We start from the raw sequence: 22,658 nt of genomic DNA on the forward strand, positions 1-22,658 counted from the left end.
AAGCAAGAAGTAGAAAACACAAGATCAACACCAAGGCCCTGGTCCACAGGGGAGATTCCCTCCGTAGCTCACACCACGCATTTCAAATCAGGTTTTTATTTTTGTTTCGTGCCCTCTTGGAAGCCAGGATTCACCTGCCTCTTCTTAGGCACGCTGGAAGGTGATAAAGTGCCAAAGCATCTCTTCCTAGAGCTGCAGCCTGCTGCCAGCAGCCTCCAGCCTGTGCCAGGCCCCCCACTGGAACTGCCTTACTCACTGCACTGGGGTTGGCTTTTGTTTTTTGTGCAACAAAGTTGGGAAGATCTCCCCCACCCTTTCACTTCAAATGGTACAATTCATCTACTCTTACATGTATGTATAGTTTTTTCTGCCCTCAGGCCATCTGATCTTCCTACAACTGCTGCGCTCTGTCACAGACACTTGTGCTCCTCTGACATCCATGCAACCTGAAGCCTTTCCTAAACGCTGGGTCCCGGAAGCTGACAGCCATCACTGGCTCCCAGCCCCTGTTTCCCAGAAGAGAGCCTGGGGTACACTCCACCGCATCTCATAATTAGCCCAAAAGCGGGAGCTTCCCCGAAGCCTTACTTTGTAACCTGCCACTGCTGTCAGTGCATATAAATATTAAATACAAAAGGCGCCATTAAAATAACATTAGGTTTTGGGCTACAGCGCTGACAGCTGCGTGGTCTCTGAGGTTGAGAGGCGGCACAGGCGAGGCGGTCTTTAGTTTTCTGGGTCCTATGGTAGACTTTTCTCAACTCTAAGACCCTCTTACCCACCTGGCCTTGTGAGTGAGGTGGAAGTGAGGCACAGGACCACTTTGCACAATGCTGCTGTTCTGCGTTTTCACACATGGGGGACTCTTGGAGGGCACACATGTGACAGAGACAGACAGCCCTGGCCCTGGGCTGTGGGCTACCAGGACGGGAGAGGGGCTGTCACTGCCTTCATGCTGGGGAGACCACACAGTCTGCAGCCCCCAGGAAGGTCCAGGTGCATGAACAAATACTTGGGGGTGGGAGACATTCAGGGCAAAGCCAGACTGCAACTAGTTCTCCCAGCGAGCAGAGGCCAGAGGTAAACTGCCACCGGGCCCATGGTGACTTCTATCCACGCTAAACAAAATCTCCAGCATCAAAACATCACAGCACTTAATATAATAATAGTTCAATTATGAAACTCACTCAGCGGTGGCATTTGGATTTCATAGAAAACATTTACAGGGATAGTGAAGCAATGAGAAGCTTCTGGAAATGTGGGCATACCTGTTTGGCTGCTGACGAAGAAATTACTTTTCTGTCCAGCAGGTTGAGAAGCTCAGCTAGTGCAGAGGGTGTGACAGGACTAATAGCCCCAGGAAAGACAGAGAGAGAGAGAGAGAAAGAAAACACGTCAGTCAGCATCTCCACTGTCAGGGTGTCTACAAAAGGTTCTCACAATCCAAACTCTAGCTCTTGTATTTTTAAATAACCAATCACACTCTGAGATGAAAATACAGGCCAACTGGCCTCCTTAGTTGATTTATTTATCTTGCATTTTAGCATTTAGTAATATTTTTAATTTTTTTAAGTATTTTCATTTATCTATTTGCAAGCAGAGAGACAGAGAAAGAGGGAATGGTCACACCAGGGCTTCTTGCCACTGCAAACAAACTCCAGATGCATGTGCCACTTTGTGCAGCTGGCTTTACGTGGTACTGGAGAACAGAACCTGGGCCATCAGGCTTTGTAAGCAAGTACTTTTAACCACGGACCCATCTCTTTTCCATCCCTATAACAATTTTTTTTTTTTCAAGGTAGGATCTCATTCTAGCTCAGGCTGACCTGGAATTTACTCTGTAGTGTCAGGGTGGCCTGGAGCTCACAGCCATCCTCCTCCCTCTGCCTCCTAAGTGCTGGGATTAAAGGCGTGCGCCACCATGCCCGGCAACAAATTTTTATACTGTTGTTTGTCCCCTTTCTTTTATTGCCCAACAATACCAGCTGCTTAGCAGAGGCTGTAGCAGCAGACAACAGCTTAGTGAGATTAGTTCAAAAAAGGAGGTGGCTGCAGAATTCATGAACCACACAGAGATGGGGAACAACCTGGTAATTAAATATTTTCAACTGGAAGATCACCCTAAAAATCACCTCAAACAAAAGACAGCCACTTCTCTGAGTGTTTCTGTACAAACATAAACTCCTTTTAGTGGTAAGGTTCTGCCCTCAAGGGAGATGATGTCTACCGGCCATGTCCTTGATGGTGTGCGTGGGCTCCACACGCTCTGCTCCCTTCTGCAGATTCACAGTGGTGTCCTGGACACGGAAGGGCCCAGAACCTACCATATCTCATGGGTAACTTGTCAAGACCCCATGATACGAAAGACTAAGGGGCAGGTAAACACTACACAGAGTCACTAAGCCACACTCAGGGGAGGAGTGAAGGTGAGCACTCAGATTGCTGAAAAGACAAGACAGAATTACAGACTGCCTCCTTACTAATATATTGTTTAACTACGTCTAAATATACACAGCAGCTAGCATAATGAAATGCTATCTATCTGAGGTCACTAGGGGACTCATCTAAAATAGGAACACTTTATAAGCAGCTCATGAGCATGCCTGTGCAACAGTACTGTGACATGCTTTATGGCCCTTGAAAGCACCTTCTCAGTCCAGGACCCTTCATTCATTATTAATCTCGTTGGAAGCTCTGAGATCACGAGCAGGGAGCTGTGTCTTAGCCCCTGTGCCAATTCCCATGAAGTCCTCAAACTAAGGAGATTTGCCTTCTGTGCACAAATTCTAGTAGGTAGGAACCTTATCTGGGTTGTTCATTAAAAAGAGCAGACTCAGGGAGGCTGGAGAGATGGCTTAGTGAGTAAGGCACATGCCTGCAAAGCCAAAGGACCTAGGTTCGATTCCCCACTACCCATGTAAAGCCAGATGCACAGGGTGGTGCATGCATCTGGAGTTCATTTGCAGTGGCTGGAGGCCCTGGTGCACCCATTCTCTCTCTCTGCTTGCAAATAAATTTTTAAAAAAATTAAAAAAAGAAAAAGAGCAGACTCAGAGGCTGAAGAGATGGCTTAGCGGTTAAGGTGCTTGCCTGCAAAGCCAAAGGACTCAGGTTTGATTCCCTAGGACCTACATAAGCCAGATGTACAAGGCAGCACATGTGTCTGGAGTTTGCTTATAGTGGCTGGAGGCCCTGGCATGCCCATTCTCTCTGTCTCTCTCTCTCTCTTTCCCTGTCTCAAATAAATAAATAAGTAAATTAAAAAAATTTAAAGAGCAGACTCAAGCTGGAGAGATGACTTAGTGGTTAAGGTGCTTGCCTGCGAAGCCTAAGGACCCATGTTCGACTCTCCAGATCTCATGTAGACCAGATGCACAAAGGCGAGGCAAGCGCAAGGTCACACATGCCCACTAGGTGGCGCAAGCACCGGGAGTTGACTACAGTGGCTGAGGCCCTGGCGCACCAATTCCTTCCCTCTCTCTAAAATAAAAAAGAGCAGACTGAGGCAGCCTATCATCCTGAAAGTGTTTGTTTCCCACGAAGTATGGAGCCAGGTACCCCCACGTGGAAGCCAGGTGTGCAGAACATTCGGTGCTACTAAATTGGAAGATCTGTGAACCATCATGATTGAGCCTGGGAGAAAGTGGGGCAGAAGTCTGCAACCTCACACCTTTGCTGACAATAAAAAAGTAGGTTATTCTAAAAATGCGGTTTGCTTGGATGTTCTACAATCCTAGAAAAGCAACAGCCATTCATCTTACGGGGGAGACTGCAGAAGCACAGCGAGCTCGGAGGCTGAGCTGCGTTTCCGGAGCGAGCAAAGGAGGTCACTACCTCTCGGGTCAGCGGCCGTCTTGGTCCATCTGGGCTGCGGTCACGGAACATCCCGGGCCAAGAGGCTAATAAAGAGCAGACTGATTCTCCACAGTTCTGGGGGCTGAGAAGTTTCGAAACAAAATGCCCTGAGCCTGTGTCTATGAGCCTCATAGCCGGCACCTTCTCACGAGTCCTCACAAGGATTAAGGGGCAAGCTCGCTCTCTGTGCTCATCCCATTTCTGAAGGCCCCACCTTCATGACTTAATCACCCTTCAAGGCCCTAGCCCAATTTCTTAACACCACCATGCTAGAGATTGGGTTGGGCAGACAGAAAAATCCAGACCATAATGCTATAAAAGATGGGGGGTAGAGAGGCACATGAAAAAAACACCAAATAACTGAATGGATTTTATCTGATAAAAATTCATCTCATAACCTTGACTAATTAGGCTACAAATATACTCTATAAATTTCTCTACTGACCTAATAGCAGTAGGGATTTCTCAGCCACCGTTTTGTTCCCACAATGACAGGTAGGCCAACAGTGTGTGTGACTTAGGATTCCGCTTACTAGCATGGCCATCTGGTAGAGTGCACATGCTAGCCACAGGGGAGTGGTTCCAGGACTCACCACCACAAAGACAGTAAAATCTGTGGGAGCGCAAGTCACTTGCACAATATGATGACATAATGATCATCTAGAACCTACATACGCCCACCCAATATTTTAAGTCCTCTCTCATTACTTATACCTAATGCAATGTAGACGCGATGTCAACTGTTATCATGGTCTATTGTTTAGAGAACAAGGACAAGAAAAGAGTCTGTACATGTTCAGTACTGATTAACCTTGTTTTCCAAATATTTTCAATTTGTAGTTGGTTAAACTCACAGGTATGGAAGGTATGACTCTGAATTCAGGTATGCCAGGGCTAAACGTGCCTAAGCCTATGATAAAATGAGAACCCATCACACTGGCTCCAAAAGCCCCTCCCCACCGCCAGCACCAGTTAAATACACAAACCATGTGGTCTCAAGGACGAAGGTAGCGGGTGCAGCCTGTTCCTGTGCTGTGGCAGACAGCCCTGCGCTCTGTGCTGCACAGCTAATGAACCTCCGCTGAAGAGACCTTTGAGGATTAAGCTTCACTCTCTTCTCATCCATTGCTTGAGACCAGGGATTGTCAAGGTCTTTCAATTTCATCCGGTCCTTCAGAGCTCTTTTAGGACCACAACTCCATCTCGAGCTTGGATTCTGAGGGCAGACACCCTGACACTTCTCAGTCATGCCCATTCCCCGGGAAATGGCTGTCCTTCTCAACCCCACGCTTCTCCTAGGCTCTGACCCCTCTTTCCTTCTGTTAAAGTGGGATCCTAGAAGCCCCAGATGGAAGATGCAGGGACCTGGGCCTCTGGGTGGCACTTGCTGTTCACGGGTACGTTGGTTCATCTCTATCTCTGGGTGTCCTCAGTCCCAGCGGCTATTCTGCGTCCCCCTCTCACTGCTTCGCAGCACACCCCCTTACCTCCCGTTCCCAAGGAAATGAGCTGACACCCAGCAATTCTCCCAGCCACATTCTGTGCCTACCAACTTCTGCTCCCACACTTCTTCCTGAGACACTTGGCTATCTTGTCCTGGGGCTTGACTCTCACCCTCCGTACATGCCCAGACCTCTGCTACCTTGGCAAGGCCTCCAGTGGACCCTACAGTTACTCACTCTGCCTGGTTTCTCACCTTACTTTTGCCAATAAAGATACAGCCTGAACAGTTCCTACTGGCCCTCTGGAAGCATATGTCATGGGGATTCCATTCCATCACCTTCCAGAAGTTCTCTAAAAATCCATGCCCTTGGGCTACAGAGATGGCTTAGTGGTTACGTCACTTGTCTGCAATGCCAAAGGACTAAGGTTCGATTCCCCAGGACCCACATAAACCAGATGCACAAAGATGGCGTATGTGTCTGGAGTTCATTTGCAGATGGAGGCCCTGGCACACCCATTCTCTCTCTGTCTGCCTCTCTCTCTCTCTGCCTCTTTCTTTCTCTCTTAAGTAAATAAATAAAATAAAATATTTAAAAAAAAATCCATGCCCCTCCTAGCTGCTGAGAACTCACAGTCCCTTACCAATGCAGGCCAACTCTAAATGTGGCCTTGTGAACAGTCCGTCTCCAGGGCCTCGTGGGTCTCTCCTCTTCTTGGGATCCATCTCCTGCTCCTCCTTCATGTGTGCTTATAGGTGGGTGAACACAGGATCGTGTGTACATGCGTCTTTATGTACATGAGGTTAGAGGAGGATGTCAGGATCTTTCTCGGCTGCTCTCCGTCTTGCTTTGTGAGAGGGTCTGTCACTGAGCTTTACACTCACTAATCCCACTTCCCCAGCAATGGGGTTACAGGCACTCACCACCAGGATTGTCTTTATGTGGGTGCTGGGATCTGAACTCAGATCCTCATGCTTGCGTGGCAAGCACTTTACCCAGTGAACCATCTTCCCAACCTGCTGCCTTCTTGCTCCTGCTTCTCAGAGAACTATGGGTTTTCTCCTTAGCTATCTTGCTGCCAAGGCCTACCTGACGGCACCCCTGTGCACTTACCTGCCGTCAATCACAGAGCCCATCATGCTGCGCTGAATACTGGGTTCCCGGGTGACCACGCTTCCCTAGTTCAGAGCATTAACCCTGCTAATATCTGATCAACACCACTCATCCCTCACTCAGGTCTTGGTGGAGCTGGGGACTTCTTTTCTTTTCAAACACCTCCTTGATGCTTCCTTATTGTCACCAGCTTCCTTCAGAGCAGGGCCTGTCCCTGTCCTGCAGTCTAGTCTTCCCTAAGGGGAGCACATGGCAGAGTACCAACAAATCTGCTAAGTCAAATGACCATATGAGAACTCTCACCTTATATTCACGGACATCACTTATCTGCCAAGGTTCCACATGCCTTGTCCATTGCATGTCCCACAGGGTGCCTGCCCTACCTGCAGCTCAAATTTAGGATGTGTTCTCCACCTCTTCCCTGAACTTTCCCTCCTTTCTGCACCTTGTGCTGCACTGAGCAAGACAGCCATCTGCAGCACACTGTTGCCCACATGAAAAATCTGGAAGTTAATCACTGTGAGAGAATTGTGCCCTACTTGGTTCGCCTCACTTTAACCAGTTCGTAGTCACCTCAGCACAGGCCCCCGCCAGGGGCACTGGTTATGAGCACTCCTGCGTGCCGTTCCTATCTATCTAGCTCTCTTGAGTCTCTAGCCCTCCAGTGTGGTGACACTACAAAATGGAGCCTTGAGGGAGTGACTGGGGTCAAGTGAAGGCACGGAAGGCATGATGAGATTAGTGTCCTTTTAAGAGAACAGAGTCATCTTTCTGTCTCCCCCCGCACTCCACCATGGGCACACATGTGTGAGATGGCGATCTGAAAGTTGGAAAGTCAACTGCATCAGTAGACACCCTGGTCCAGAACTATGGGAAATGAATGTCTGTTTAAGACACCCTGTCTAGGATGTCTTGTTATAGGAGGCCAAACTATTAATATGCGCCACATTCCATGAAATTGCCATGGGCGTGGCTGAAAAATGCTCCAGGTGGCACTTGGTCACCTCGCCAGCCTTGTCCCTGCCTTTTCTGCCTTCCTTAGTACCTTGCAGCTTCTGGGTTTCTTGAGCTAGCCTGCCTGGTCGCCTCTGAGTGAGACATTACTGCCTCTCCTGTCCGAGCGCAGGGCGTAATGGCTTGGCTTGGCTGTTGCTTCCTGAGAGGGAAGCCTCGGGTGATTTCCAAAGGCCCATTCGGTGCCCTTTGTAAGTTTCACAGTGCCCTGGGCGTGCCTCTAGCAGGTTAATATCACACTGAGGTGACTGGCTGTTTTCCCGTGGGTCTGTACCTGCCACAGGTGTGTGCACAGCTTGTCTTGTTCAGCTACAAGCTGCTAGCCCCTAGCACAGGGCCAAAGACACAGTGCCCAGTCAGAGACTTGAGCAAACAGACACATTTTCCAATGGGATCGAGACTAGGTCCGGCGTTTAGAACTCAACAGGGATGTGTGCTGTCTTGTCAGGGGCCCCGAAGGAGAACGGTGTGGGGGGGTGGGGGGCTCATCCGCTCCACGTCAGCTGCCGTACACACACAGCTTCTGATAAAGGAAGAAAGGAGTCCCCAGACCTCACTCACCTCTCACTCACAGCGAGGTTCTGTTGTTTTAAATAGCCCAGGAAGGTGTTCAGGACCCAGTTGGTCACCTTTTTGGGTTCTGCCCTAGTTTCTTTCATCACATTTTGGAAGAATTCCAGTAGGCCAACTTCATTCTGTAAAAAGAAAAAAAATATATATATATATACATATATATATATATATATATATTATCCTACCTAAAAATAAAAGGTCAGCATTCTGGAGGCGAATCAGAAACAGCTGCTGCTGCCTTGCTAAGATGTCCCCTCACTGTTTGTGCAACACTGAGATGTCCCACCAGAAAATTCTATTCCTCTTCCGCAAGTGCAAAGCAGTCCTGTACTGCCCCTCTATATCTATAACGCATTTCCTTCCTTAAAGGAACGAACATACGTTAGGGTGCTCCTGATGGAATGAGCCTGAGTGAAATGCGCCATTCCCCACACTTCCAGCCTGTACACAGGCCCTTGGGACCTCATTTCCCAAGTAGTCAACTGGATGTACAATGTTTGGCTTTAGTTTTTTTTTGTTGTTGTTGTTTGTTTTTGTTTTGTTTTTTTTTTGAGGTAGGGTCTTCTTCTACCCCTGGCTGACCGGGAACTCACTATGTAGTCTCAGGCTGGCTTCAAACTCATGGCGATCCCCCTGCCTCTGCCTCTTGAATGCTGGGATTAAAGGCGCATGCCACCACGCCTGGCTTGGCCCTACTTTCATGGACTTTCTCTTCCCTGGCCTGTCCTCTGACAGAAGTCCTGGTGCTTTCTAGAAAAGAAGGTAACAATGGAGCAAACCAAAAAGGAAAGATGAGACTGGAAAGCATTAACGGAGGACCATAACAATCTGTACTCATCTTCACATCATCCTAAGAGGCAGGCAATGGTTCAGGGATGTGTTCAAGTCAATCAAGAATGTATGCCACATATACCAGCTTTATAACGGGTACCAGGACCCTCTGAGCCAATCTGGCATGGCTGGTGCTGCCTCTCCTTTTGCTCTGTGAGATGACTGTCTGAGTCAGTTCAATGAGGAGACATGTTTGGTGGGTTCTACTGTTTGTCCCCCAGCCCCGCACTGTCAGCTGCGTGAGTGATGCCATCCTGTCCCGTCTCTACCGAAGAGCCAAGTCAGTCTTGGCCCCACAACTGCTTGCTAAGAGCCAGTGTATGGCAGGGTCTCCTGTCACCCTAATTGCTATAGATCACATGTGAACACCCATTTGTCACACCAAGTTCATGTTTAAATAATTGGGACTGCCATAATTATGCATGACAGTGATTGGGGACCCTTATCGAGTTTTTATTGTGACTAGCTATCAGCTCAGAGCAGTTTTGCAAAATCCAGAAATTTAGTTAAGCCTTGTAATTTCTGTAAGAAAAATAAAAATATGTTCTACTCATATAAGAGGCTGAAACCTCCAAATACAGAAGGTTAGCATTTTAACATTTTAAGCAGATTTTTCTTACTTGGTCAATTCCAAACAAAACCACATTGTCTTTTGAATATTCTTTTTACATTCACACTGAAGCTAAGGTACAATCCCTACCCCCTTTCCAAGAATTCTTTTAAAGAAGAAGAACTTTCTAGAAAAGCAAGATGCTGGGAAGCAGCAAGACAAATGAACAAAAGTGCACTCCAAGTCTTGCTACCACAGAAGCTCTAAGATATACACTGAATAATCCCATAATCGTCTGTTGAATAGCCTTTTGAGCCAACACAAAATTCTTCTCATGCTAAACCAAGGACTACAACCACCTCCGTAGCCCAAACCTGACTACAGATAAAGACAAAAACCAGGCAAGGTGGAGAGGAAGCGTTGCTTAACTTCAGGAAAGTCTTCAAATCTCTACACTGGTTCCAACTCACTGGGGAAGGAGAAAAGCACCGTTTGGGCAGAACTCCTTTGCTCTCACCGACAGGCAGGCCCACTGGTGAAACAAGCTGCCAGGAGGAGCCCGCTGTGCTTTGCCAGTGAAAGCTTTCTGAACCCCACCTAGGAAGACTGCGTGTGGGCTTCAGGCTGGGCTGCACAGCTGTGACATGATGAATATCTAGTCCTCTACCCTTGGGTGGTTTTGTTGCCGGGTGGATAACACAGCGAGTCAGATTCTGTCTGTCTTCTCAGGACAGGGCTGTGATGAAACCTCTCCAAGCTGGAACTGTACTCCACTGGGGGAATACAGGCTTCAGTGCACGATCCACTGTGGTCGTGAGAACCAGCAAGCGGCGGAGGTGAGCTGCAGGAAGTGGGGCGGAAGGAGGCTGAGGGGCCGCTGTCACCACTGTCCGGAGAAAGGTGGCTCAGTAAGAGCTGCACGGGGGCTGCCCGCTCTGTTCTAGAGTGGAAGCCCACATTTCTGGGGAGAACAAAACGCACACAAGCACACACGCACACATGTCTGATTTTCTAGGTTTCCTAATTCTTCTGTGAGACTGGCAGATGCTAATAAGCTTGACACAAATCTCAGAAGTCCCTCGTGAATGTGGCGGCACAGCCATCTGGCTTCATCAGGAAGACAGTAGACCCATAACTCCCACACTGAGAGCGGTGCAGAAAGGTCACTGCGTCAAGGGACCTTTAATATCCTCCCTAAAGTGACAAGCACTGATCTATCCTACATACAACAGAACCGAAACTCAGCTACACATGCGAGGCCAACTGTTCCTCTGGAGATGGCGCAGGCAGTGGCGACAATGGGTCCCACCTTCCAGGCAGCTTTCACACAGTTGTCAAGTTCCAGGACTGGATGATTCTCAAAGCCTTCGGCTGCGCACAGACAATGTATAAGATGCCTGGGCTCTGACAGGAACCTTCGGTTACTCGAGGGTTTGCCAGCTGGACCATGCTGTGTGAGGCAAAGCGGAGGGGTCCCCGTGCCCTTGCTGTCTGCTCTAGGAAGAAGCACCAGGCCTGGAAGCAATCTGCGCCCCCCCCATCCCACCCCAACACAGTCATTCACATCTATGTTCAGAGATGATGCCATGTCATTGAACTATCCAGGAGGAACAGAATGAAGGCTCACTTCCCCAATGTAGTTCTTGTTGTAAATCATACACACGTCCTGTGAACCAGATGCCAGTACAGACAGGAGGGTAGAATGGATTTACAGGTGTGATGAAACTTGATGCAGACAACTTCAAATAGGCCCAGGGGACAAGCTGAGAAAGACCTGCTTATGTCACAGGGAGCGTCGTGGCTGCTTTTCAGGACCTTGGATTAGCAATTCAGGGCTGGTGAAGGGCTCTCGAGAGTATCTACTGATTACAGAACCGGCTCCTCTCTCTTATCCATAATGCACACAGCCCCAGATCCTCAGGGGATGCCTGAAACCTCAGATACTGCTAGACCCTATGGTTTTTCCTTATATACACATGCCTATGACCAAGTTTAATGTATAAATTAGATACAGTAAGTGACTACCAACTAATAAAAGTGAGGGCTGCAGAGGTGGCTTAGTGGTTAAGATACTTGCCTACAAAGTCTAAGGACTCAGGTTCAATTCCCCAGTACCCAGATATAAAGCCAGACGCACAATGTGACACATGCATTTGAAGTTCCTTTGCAGTGGTTGGAGGCCCTGGCGTGTCTATATTCTCTCTCCCTGTCTCTTTCTCTCTCTCATAAATAAGTAATAAAATATTTAAAAGCAAGCAACTACAATATACTGTAATAAAAGTTTTCTGAACTTATACATTGTTTATTTCTGGAATTTTGTATGTAACTTTGGACCATGATTGACTATAGCTGAAACTCTGAAAACAAGGACAAGGGAGGAGTCACCCACAGTACCTGTTAAAGACATGGGCCCGGTGTTCGGCTCTTTGGGCCACTGCTGCTAACTTCAGTAAGTACAAGTTCCTGCTGGGTCCCCAGTGCTTTCTCTACACACCCCATCCAGCTCTAGCAACAGCCCGCTGAACTCAATAATCAGGAATCCTGCGGATGAGGACACTGAGGTGCTCTTGTCTCCTAGCCAGGAGGTGCCAGACTTCGGTAGGCTGTGCGCTTCGCCTCTATGTGGTGTGGCCTCTGGAGAAGGAAGAGACCCGGCTGCTGTCCACCTGGAACCGAATCTGAGCACCTATCAGTGGCATGCACAATGTGGCCCCATCAGAACACGCGTGCCCATGGCTTCCGCTATTTTATTTGATGTCTGCCAGCTGTTTCAAGGTTCCTGACAGAGTGAGGAAGTTGCAAAGATGCCCAGCAGTTAGTTAGAAGCTGGAAAGAGAAAATGAGAAGCACACCACTGGCCTTTGCTAAGGTCACCTGTTCCTGGACCAGGAAGGAAGACACTGGCATGGCCCGCCACCTGCATTACCTGGGGCTCCAGAGGACCATGGATGGTCAGAAGAGAATTCTGCATTCCATCTCTTACCTACACAAATTACTGGAACTCTCAAAGACCCAAGCATTGTACAATTCCCCGGTACTTTCAGGAGTAACAGGACAGACCCTATTCTATCTCGGTAGTTTGGACATTAAGCATAGACTACCCATTATACGCAGAGTCCTCTAACGTGAGCCAGTCACGTTGTGAGTTCACTGCTGAGTGGACAGCCCCTACCTGCTGTATGCAGCTACCTGTGCCGTTCAGCACCTGTCCCCCACCGAGTGGCAGTGGTCTCTGACATGCAGGGCTCTCACGTGGCGTTTTATGGAGGCACCAAGTGGACCTGCAGCCCCCGCCGGGTGGTGGGGGTGTGAGAAGCAGGGTGCTGAGCGGTGTGGAGACCGGGGAGCAAGCCCTCCCCTGAGCGTCGGTGGGAGCGCTCTCGTTCCTTCATTACATCAGTGAGGCCCTTGTTCTCACAATGTGAGAAACACAGCACTCAGAGCCATCAACTTTGTGAAAATGGCCCCCAACGTAATACCACAAGCCAGTGTGTGGGGTGGAGAAGAGGCCCAAAAGGACACTGGTTTGTGGCCAGAAAGTGGAAATTCTGTGGGAAATGAAGGACTGGGCTGTTTCCTGGGAAGCGGCTCTTCAGGTCCGTGACGAGGACAGGTTTCTCCTGACAAACTGACAAACTTCAGTGAAAGCTCTGTGATGGGAAAAGTTACTCGTGGAGTCAGAACCCCTTGGTGGGGAAAATACGAGGAAATGACCTGACAGTGTGAGGCAGGCCTAGAAAACAGGAAGATCACTTGGGAGGTCAGGAGCAAGCCAGAGCACCGAGCACTACAGCTGCCAGCAATGACACCCAGACTCCCGGAGGCCATGAATAGACTCGCGGGCCCTAGCGCTGTGTTCCAGAGCTTGTAAGGACTCATCAACCCAAGGCCCATGATTCTATCTGGTTCCTCGGATTCTCACCTTGGGTTGTTCCCAACAGGGCGGGGCGGGGCGGGGGGTGGTTCTTTAAAGCATGGGCAAAACTCAGTTTCACACTTACACTCCCAGCAATGCCAGCCAGTGCACATATCCTGAGCTGAACCCAGGCAGCAACTCTGGGCAGGGAATCTTTACATTAATACAAAAATGGTTTTGGTTCTCCAAGATGCATTTGCTCTAGGAAAGAGGTGGAGGGAAATCAGTTTGGGAACACAAATTTCCCTGGATAATCAAAACATAAATAATTAGGGTAATCAAAGTTGACAGCAGAGTGGCGACAGAGACCGTACTTGCAAGAGAGAGACCCATGAAGCATGCTGCCAAAAAACCTATTCGGTTCAGTCACGTTCCCACTGGTCTAAAGCTGGAGAGAACCTGGGTCACTTCTGCTATGGCGTGACAAGAGCAAGGAGGTTAAAGGCAGCGTAGATATGTCTATTTCCAAGTCCCATCTGAAACCTGAAATAATGTATTTTGTTTGTGCCACAAAGTAAATTATTTCACAAATAGGAAATTAGGCTTCAGGAAGACTTAGGGACAGAACTCTCTGAGGGTACCCAGGCTGGACACTAGGACTTTCCTCCTCTCTGCACTTTCTTCTCAATGGGCACAGGTCCCTGAGGAGTCAGATAGTATGGTACTCAGAACACACACCTTTTGAAGGTCCCTCCCTGCACTTGCTGGCTGAAGCAGTGTCTTTGCAGGGGTAGAGTTACAAGACACATCTTTCCTATTTTATGCTTCCAGAACAAAATGTTGGTGATTTTTCTAGTGTATAGAGTAATCGTCAAAGCACCCTTAAGCTGGCAAGCCCCAGATGCAATGTATACAACGAAAAATAAAATCAATTTGAAAACTTCACGGGGCTGAAATATGGCATGCAGCTATGTTGACCAAATAGATTTTCCTTCAGCCACAGTGAGGAGACTACTTTCTACCTTAGCGACTCTGGACAGTTTAAAACCAGTCAATATGGTTTCACCCGCTATTCCAAGCTGCTGGCGAGGCAGCACTACACATGGGATATGCAGATATTTATCACAGGGAATTGTTTTGTAGGCAATTTATCCAGAAAGCAAATTAGGCCATTTCTAGCTTACTAAAGACCTATAGTAAAAATTCTTTAAAAACAAGTCACTTAATAACTAACTAGTCATGATAGCTTTTCTGTTTTGTTGTCCCTTGGAGACACTCTGACCTTTTCTATAATGTTGGAAACAAAGGATTATGACTTTCAATGGAGAAGAGCCAGCTGGAGAAAACGAAGTTGTTCAAATGAGATGACACGTCTCCAGGTCGCCTGTGAAGACAGACCGCACAGACAGCAAGGAGTACCGATCCTACGTGGGGAGGGTCACGGTCACGTGTCACAGCCTCCGGGCCCAGGCTGCAGGCTGCATGGTCCCCACTGAACCAGAGTGGTGTTCACACGTTGCACCTCATCAAGACAATTCCCTGGCGGCCATGTGCTTGGGAGTCTGCTTGGCTGTTGTTGAATTTGTTAAAACTCAATGAAGAATTTGCTGTATACCATCTTTGGGGTGCAGACCAGTCCGTGTCATTCCGGCTGTGGGGGACCAGCTCTGGTTGCTCATGCAAAGCCTTCCTAGCTCCTGGTTGTCAGTGAGAGCTGGCATCAAGCATGCCCCATAGACAGTGTTTTAAGTGGCGGGACCACTCAGAACATGTGAAGGACATCGTGCCAAGCTGCAGTGTACGCATGTGACAGCAGGAAGGACACGGTGGCAAGGGCAAAATGTCCTTATGAAACGTTAAGCCAGGGCTGCCCGTCTATCACTCTTCTACGGAAGCCTCCTAAGAGACAAGAGCCAAATCTTCCCATCAACTGTTATCATGACAGCCAGCTGCCCGTGAAGCACAGCTGGTCCCTACCAAGTGCTTGTCACAAGCCAGGCTCATGGGATGGAGGGCCAGGCACAGTCATTCCACTGGCCCCACAAAGTGCCCTGGTGTGGGGCACTGCCCAGTGAGTCAGACCGAAGGACCCACCGCATAAGTGACAAAGGCCACAGAAGACAGCGTGCGCTTACTTTCTCTGCCTTTATTTTGCCACTTAAAAATCAGTATGACTTGTTTTTCATCGGAGCTGTTTTCCATAAAATTTAGTCTACGGCACTTTATGTTTATTTATAGAACAGGCTATCACCTTCAGAATCAGCAAGAGGGACCACAGGTTTTGTCTGAACCTATCTTCTCTGACTGTGCTTCACGAAACCACCGTGGGGCTGTACTAGTCATGTGTTAGCACAAGTAAAAAGCCAATTTTCTCTACTAATGAAACAAAGCCATCTATTTAAAAACAGAATTTCTAAGGCTGGAGAGATGGTTCAATGGTTAAGGCACTTGCTTACAAAAGCCTAAGGAGCCAGATTTGATTCCCCAGGACCCATGAAAGGCAGATGCACAAGGTAGCACATGTATCTGGAGTTTGTTTGCAGTGGCTGGAGACGCTGGGTATCAATTCTCTCTCTCAAAATAGATAAATGAAACTAAAAAAAACCCCGGCATTTCTGCTTGGCATCACAGCACATCGTGTGTGCAGGTAGGCAGCAGGGTGAACAAACCAAGACCAGGTGCCTGAGGTCAGTCTGGGGTGAGCTTTAGCAACACAGGCACTGGAAGTTCCTCACCAAACAGGGGTCGTTGCCGCACCTAGGACCTGAGGACAGTGACTACGCCTGCCTGTCATGGGGCATCACTGGAAGCTGCAGAGCATGCTGCAAACGGGCTGGCTTTGAGATGGGCCACTTAGGTGAATGGCTTCAACCCTTTGTGTTTCTGGAGTGAAATTAGACACAGAAGTTAGAACATGACGGTCTCACACAAATCAGCCTTGGGAGGCCTTGCTCAAAAAACATGCATGAACACGATGCTGATCATTCCATTAATTACTCCCACAAAAAAACACGCATCAACATGGTCATGATCATTCCATTAATTACTCCCACAAAAAAACAGCATGAACACAATCCTGATCATTTCATTAATTACTCCCACAAAAAACACACACATACATGATCCCGATCATTCCACGATCTTGATCATTCCATGAAGTACTCCCACAAAAACCATGCACATACATGATGCTGATCACTCCATGAAGTACTACCATTAAAAACACACATGTACATGATCCTGATAACTCCATGAAGTACTCCCACAAAATATACGCACATACATGATCCTGATCATCACATTAAGTACTCCCACAAAAAAACATGCACAAACACGATCCTAATCATCTCATTAAGTACTCCCACAAGAAAACACGCATGGACATGATCCTGATCATTACATTAAGTACTCCCACAAAAAAAAAAAAAAAAACAACAACACACACACACATACATAATCCTGATCACTCCATTAATTGCTCCACATGCACTGGCATGGCTATCCTCTAAAATCTCTCATTTTCTATAATCCTAATGCCTGGCTCTCAACTTCTTTGTTTCTATTATTTAATCTTTACAAATGAGGTTAGGAGGCAAGGTGACGTGACATAAGATAGAAAAGCAAGGTTACCCAGCTAGCTTAAGTCTTTAGTGGGGCAAGGTGTTTAAGCAGCCAGAGAAAAGATAATAAGGCAGCTTTCTTTTGAGAGGGGATGCTCAGGAGGGTCTAGGAGAGAAAAGGCAAATATAGATTGATGTCCCAATGAACCTGGTTTGGAACACAGGAGTTTCAGAGCAAGTGACCTGGGTCCCGAATGGTTGACGTAGCCATGCAAGTGTTCTTGCCAAGAGTTTAGCGACACGTGTCACTTCATGATTTACTAGGTGGCAAAGGGTAGTTTATGTACCGGGCCTTTAGAAATTATCAGGAAACTACTTCTTCCAGGATTTTCACGTGTAATGCAATGGTATTCCATTCATTCATTCTCTCAACTGTCCATCCAGAAAATGAGGAGCTACTACGTACTCCATATGGAGGTAGATGATATGGGGTAATATTAAGAATTCTGTAAATATCATGGATGATGTCAACAACACACAATTCAGTGCTTATTTCACACTCACACACATGAATTAAATTCTAAAAGTTTTTTTTTTTTTAATTTGTGGAGAAGGCATTGGGGGGGGGGGCAGATATTCACACTCTGCTTAATGAAATAAGCAGTCCAAAGGCGTGGAGCAAAATGGAAGCTCTGTCTGCAATGCACACCTCCTCCACTGCTATTTATTTAATGAATACTCCTGGGCACTCTTCAAATTGAAAGATGGTTCATTAGATTTGTGCATCTGCCCTTCTCAGCAATCTGTTGTGTTTCTGATGAAGGCAGGGAAAAACATGAACATATCATTTTCAGGAATGTTATGAGTAACTCAGCTTCCAGTGATTACAAAGTCATAAAGGGCTCAGGCTGCTTAATTTCGGGAAAACAATTTGTCTGAATCATTCTCTGTCCATCCCTATCTCCTTCTAGTCTCATTCATTTTGGAAATTTCAATTGCTAGTCCTTTTATCCTGATTTTAAGGTCATTGCCTAATATATTATCTGCAAATTATAAGTATGTTTTAAAGCTACCAAAAACTATCTTTTCAAAGATGGCCAAAAAAAAAAAAAAAAATCCCAGCATTTGGGAGGCAGTGGTTGCATTGAGTTTGAGGTCACTCTGAGACTATATAGTGAATTCCAGATCAGCCTGGACTAGAGCAAGACCTTACCTTGAATTGAGCCGATAACCTCCTCCATGTAGACCAGCTAAGCTGGAAGAAGCCATTCTGCATGCACTTCAATGGGAGAGAGAGAAATCACCAGTGAAAATACTCAACAGTGGGCACTGCAAGTCTTATATTTGGCCAGCCAGGCCAAATGAGCCAACAGGTGCAATAGTGGCACGTCTGTCATGGTGGAAACCAACTGCCCTCTAATTGGACTGGAGGCCCACTCCATGGGAGGGAATTCATCCCTGATACTGAAAACCTACAACAGGGGTAGTCATGAGCCCTAGGGGGTGTAACATCTGCTGCTGTCTAGCTAAATGTATATACTATGCTCATCAAACTGCCCAGTAAGCACTTCTCTTAATGTTCATATCCTTATATTAATACTATTCTCACTTTTGGTAGAGAACCTTCTCTTTTCAGATGACAGTGACCTTGGGATAACTCAGAAGGCATCATGGTGCTTAGAAGATATGACAGAGAAGTGCTCATCACTGCAATACCTTCCAAGGCTCAGGGTCCACTGTGGAAGAGGTGGCAGAAAGAATGTAAGAGCCAAAGGAAGGGTAGGACTCCTTACAATGTGATACTCCAGACCCAAAATGGCCTGGATATCCGTGGCCTCACAGTCCCTGACACTAGCTACACAAGACCGTCATAATAGGAGGAAAAGAATCAATGACGTCAAAATAAAAGAGACTGATTGAGAGGAGGAAGGGATATGATGAAGAGTGGAGTTTCAAAGGGGAAAGTGGAGAGAGGGAGGGCATTATCATGGGAATTGTTAATAAAAAAAAAAAAAGATCATGACATTAAAAAAAAAATACTCATCCCCTTCTTGAAGTGTTCCCTTGTCCCAATGGAGTCAGCACCCATCTACTCTGGGCTCCCACCTGCTCCACCTGTCACCATCTACCCTGAGAGCTCTTAGCTCTCATACCAGGGATAAACTTAAGCCCTAGGAAGCAGCAGAGGATCTTTGTCTTTGGCTTAATACCTGCTACCTAGGGGGGAAGTTAATTCTCCTTAAACAGGCCCTTAAACTATAAAAACACAGGCTCACTCATATGCCAGCCTTTAGCAAACATTTCTTCATGGCAGCATGGGTTTTGGCTCTCTGAAGGACACAGGACAAAGACTGGGCCACAAACATGAATATGAAATGGTCTGCCCTCACAGAGCTTATGGTCAGCAGGGTCAGGTGGACATCATCCCCAGGCTAAGTGTGACAAGCCTATAGAGTTGCTTTTTAAAGTGCACATGTATGTTCAGATAGCTCGGTGAACAGAAATAGCTGAGTTAGGGAGCTGAAGAGATGGCTCAGCTGCTAAGGCACTTGCCTGTAAAGCCTAATGACCTGGGTTTGATTCCCCAGTACCCATGTAAAGCCAGATGCACAATGTGGCATATGTGTCTGGAGTTTGTTTGCAAGTGTCTGGAGGCCCTGGCACATCCATTCTCTCTCTTGCTTTCCCTTTTTCTCCCTGATCTATCTTGTCTCTCTTTGCTTGCAAAAAAAAAAAGGAAAAAAAAAAAGAAGTGATTGATGTCAAAGTGGCCTCTCCCTTCTCTTACAGAGAAGGCTGATGCAAAAATAAATGATTTTTAATGTTATATCTAGTGGATTCTTTTTGGAGATCACACTCTGGAGTGAAGAAATGACCAAGAAACATAAGTGTATCACACACTGCCTCCAAGGCTGGCTTTTATCCAGCTACTCAAAGGCCAGATGGAGAAATGGCACTGACGTCTTTGAGGCCAAGGGCCTGGGCCTCTGCCTTCCCAGCCCCTGGGTGAGTGGTAAATAACAACAAAGTTCAGGTCTGGAATCCAGGACTAAGCTCAAGTGGGGAAGATGTGTGAACACTAAGACTTGGGTTTGTTACTTGTAGGATGCTTAGGTCACAGGGAGTTCTGTAGGAGATGCTGGTTGGCTGGTTCCTACAGATATCTGCTGACATGCTCATCTGGTTGCATCCAGAAAGACTGGAACAAAGCTTGTCTTTAAAACACTGAACAAGTATGCTAGTGAATAACTACATGCAAAGACAGAGCTGCCTCAGATGTAAGACATGACGGCAGCCCGTCTTAGGCAGCAACCTCATCAGCCTACAATTTTAGAAAAGCTTCTGCTGATCATTAACGGTCAGAAAGCAAGCGTTTTCATGTGACGCACTCTGCTTGCTATCAAAGGTAGCTGATATCTGGCAAATACAAGGAGTCCTTCAGTCAGCCAATAATAGATTGCCTCTGTTACTATGAGCAGGGAGGCTGCTATTATTAAAGTACTTAAAACAAGTACTTCAATATAATACACATGCACATTCTCATACCCCCACATGCTTATTGTTGGTCACTTAAGAAGCAAAAACAATTTCCACAGATCCTGCTTCGCTGAAAGCTGACAAAAAGATGAAGAGTTCAAGGCCAGCCTTGGCTACATAGTGAGTTTGAGGCCAGTCTGGGCTACATGAGCCTCTGCCTCAAAAACAGCAACAATAACAACAACAATAAAACCCAAATACGAATACATACACACACACACACACACACACACACACACACACACACACACATACACACCCCTTTCCACTTTTTTGTATTGGGGTGGGAGGAGGTTGAGGTAGAGTCTCATCTAGCTCAGCCTGACCTGGAATTCTCTAGGTAGTCTCAGGGTGGCCTTGAACTCACAGAGATCTTCCTACCTCTGTCTCCTGAGTGCTGGGATTAAACGTGTATGCCACCACGCCCAGCTGCAGCTTTCCACTTTTGTAAATAAGAAAATGCCAACTGTGACAGAAGGACACCCTCGCTGATTCTGCATCATGTTAACGTTGCCATGACAAAGAAATTCACCAACCCCAAGTAGCCCTGAGAAGGACGGAAACTCTGAGCAGACCTCATGGTGTCAGATTCTCTATCAGCCCGGGAGAGGCATCCTCGAGCCTCAAAGGACTGGGGCGTTTCATCATTTTGTACAGAATTAATGTTTTCTTGCACAATTGGCAAACAACCGGCTGTCTTTTGGGCACATAGCATGCTGCCAGCCCCTGTCATGGTTCAATACTGTAGAAATTTAGAAACCCTACATATTGGCTTTCTTCTGTCCTGAGGACACATGGGAAAATACTCCTCTGTAGCACTTGGACTGACTTCAACTGGGTGCTGAGAGCATCTGCCCATCTGTACACGGAAGGAACGACTGCCGTGAGATCCTGCCTCTGCTTCTGGGGTGGGGAGCACGCACCGCAAAGGCTAGCTGCGCCTTACTCTAGAGGAAACCTGCTGCGCCCTGGCTGATGGGCCTGCAGTGCCCTCCGTGGAGCATCACCGAGTCTGCTGAGCCGCGTTCAGTGCCAGTCCTGTTGGTACTCACCAACAACACAAAGCTGTGCTCAGGCAGCATCCCATACTCCCCCACGAGCCGGTCTCGGGTCACACTGGGGAGCTCTGGCAGTGAGTCCCGGATCCGGTCTATGTTGATTACTTGCTGAGGGTCTGCACCGGCAGGCAGACACGAGGTGTCATAGAGCACCAGGGGAGGCAGATTGGGCTCTGGCATAAACCTAGGCAGAGAGAGAAGACAGGGTTGGACTCTGGGTAATCTGGCTTAATGAAAGCCACAAATCTACCACTGACAGGAAGCTTTCTGTGTTTGGGTGCCATGTTACTTGCAAATGCTTCAGAATGTTCTAGTGCCCAGGAATGACCATGCATAGGTGCTGCTTCGCCAAACCATGCCTCCACTCTCCATGCTTACAGAGAAAAAAGAACAGGGCCAAACCACACTTGGATTTACACTTGTGGCAAAAGTATATGTTCATGAAAAGGAGACTTGGGAGCTGGAGAGATTGCTCAGTGGTTAAGGCACTTGCCTGCAATGCCTAACGATCTGGGTTTGATTTCCCAGTACACACATGGAGCCAGGCACACAAAGTGGTGCATGCATCTGGAGATCAATTGCACTGGCTGGAAGCCCTGGGGTGCCCATTCTCTCCCCCCCCATCTCTCTGTCTCCTTGCAAATAAATAAATAAAATATTTAAAACAAAGAGGGGGCTTGGAGCAATAGGATCAAATGAGAATACATTTCTTATTAGGAAGAAAGATGACTTCCCTTATTTAAGTTTCTACCATTTTTCACAGTACTTGTGTGATAAATGAAATGTCAAAGTAGGGAAGAGGAGCTCTGCCCTTCTTGAAAGGCAGAAGAATGAATGAGTCTGGCTTAACTAAAATGCAGAGGCTGGCAAGGAGGGAGGCAGGCTGAGCAGGTGGAACCTGGGATACAATATATGATTCTATATGATACTGTATGATACAAAGCCCGCAGCACATAAAGAGTGAATCCAGGGAGGACTGATTTGATCAGTGATGAGATTACAATTCACGTTCATCATCATCACTGGCCACATCCATGCAAAAGGTTAATAGTAGGCGACTGTGCAGGGGAGAAGAAAGTCCATGAGACCTCCCATTTAAAACTGTCTAAAAACATTATGTCGCCAGGCATAGTAGTGCACGCCTTTAATCTCAGCACTCTGGAGACAGAGGTAGGAGGATCACTGTGAGTTCAAGGCCACCTTGAGTCTATGTAGTGAATTCTAGGTCAGCCAGGGCCAAAGTGAGACCTTACCTCAAAAAAAAAAAAA

The 22,658-nt window shown here is 47.2% G+C and overlaps 1 protein-coding gene across 2 annotated transcripts in view; it reads right to left on the reverse strand.

Moving 5' to 3' along the window:
- Gatb (glutamyl-tRNA amidotransferase subunit B) overlaps nucleotides 1–22,658 on the reverse strand; it is a 91,082-nt gene that overhangs the window by 9,606 nt on the left and 58,818 nt on the right. For both annotated transcript variants that reach the window (XM_045130960.1, XM_012948170.2), the window contains 3 exons: nucleotides 21,384–21,573; nucleotides 7,986–8,119; nucleotides 1,269–1,347 (listed from right to left, as the gene is read on the reverse strand). In XM_045130960.1, the coding sequence (XP_044986895.1) occupies nucleotides 1,269–1,347; nucleotides 7,986–8,119; nucleotides 21,384–21,573 (403 nt within the window). The remainder of the gene's footprint in view (nucleotides 1–1,268; nucleotides 1,348–7,985; nucleotides 8,120–21,383; nucleotides 21,574–22,658) is intronic.

The sequence above is a fragment of the Jaculus jaculus genome, chromosome 12 (genome assembly GCF_020740685.1).
Source record: "Jaculus jaculus isolate mJacJac1 chromosome 12, mJacJac1.mat.Y.cur, whole genome shotgun sequence".
Lineage (NCBI taxonomy): Eukaryota > Metazoa > Chordata > Mammalia > Rodentia > Dipodidae > Jaculus > Jaculus jaculus.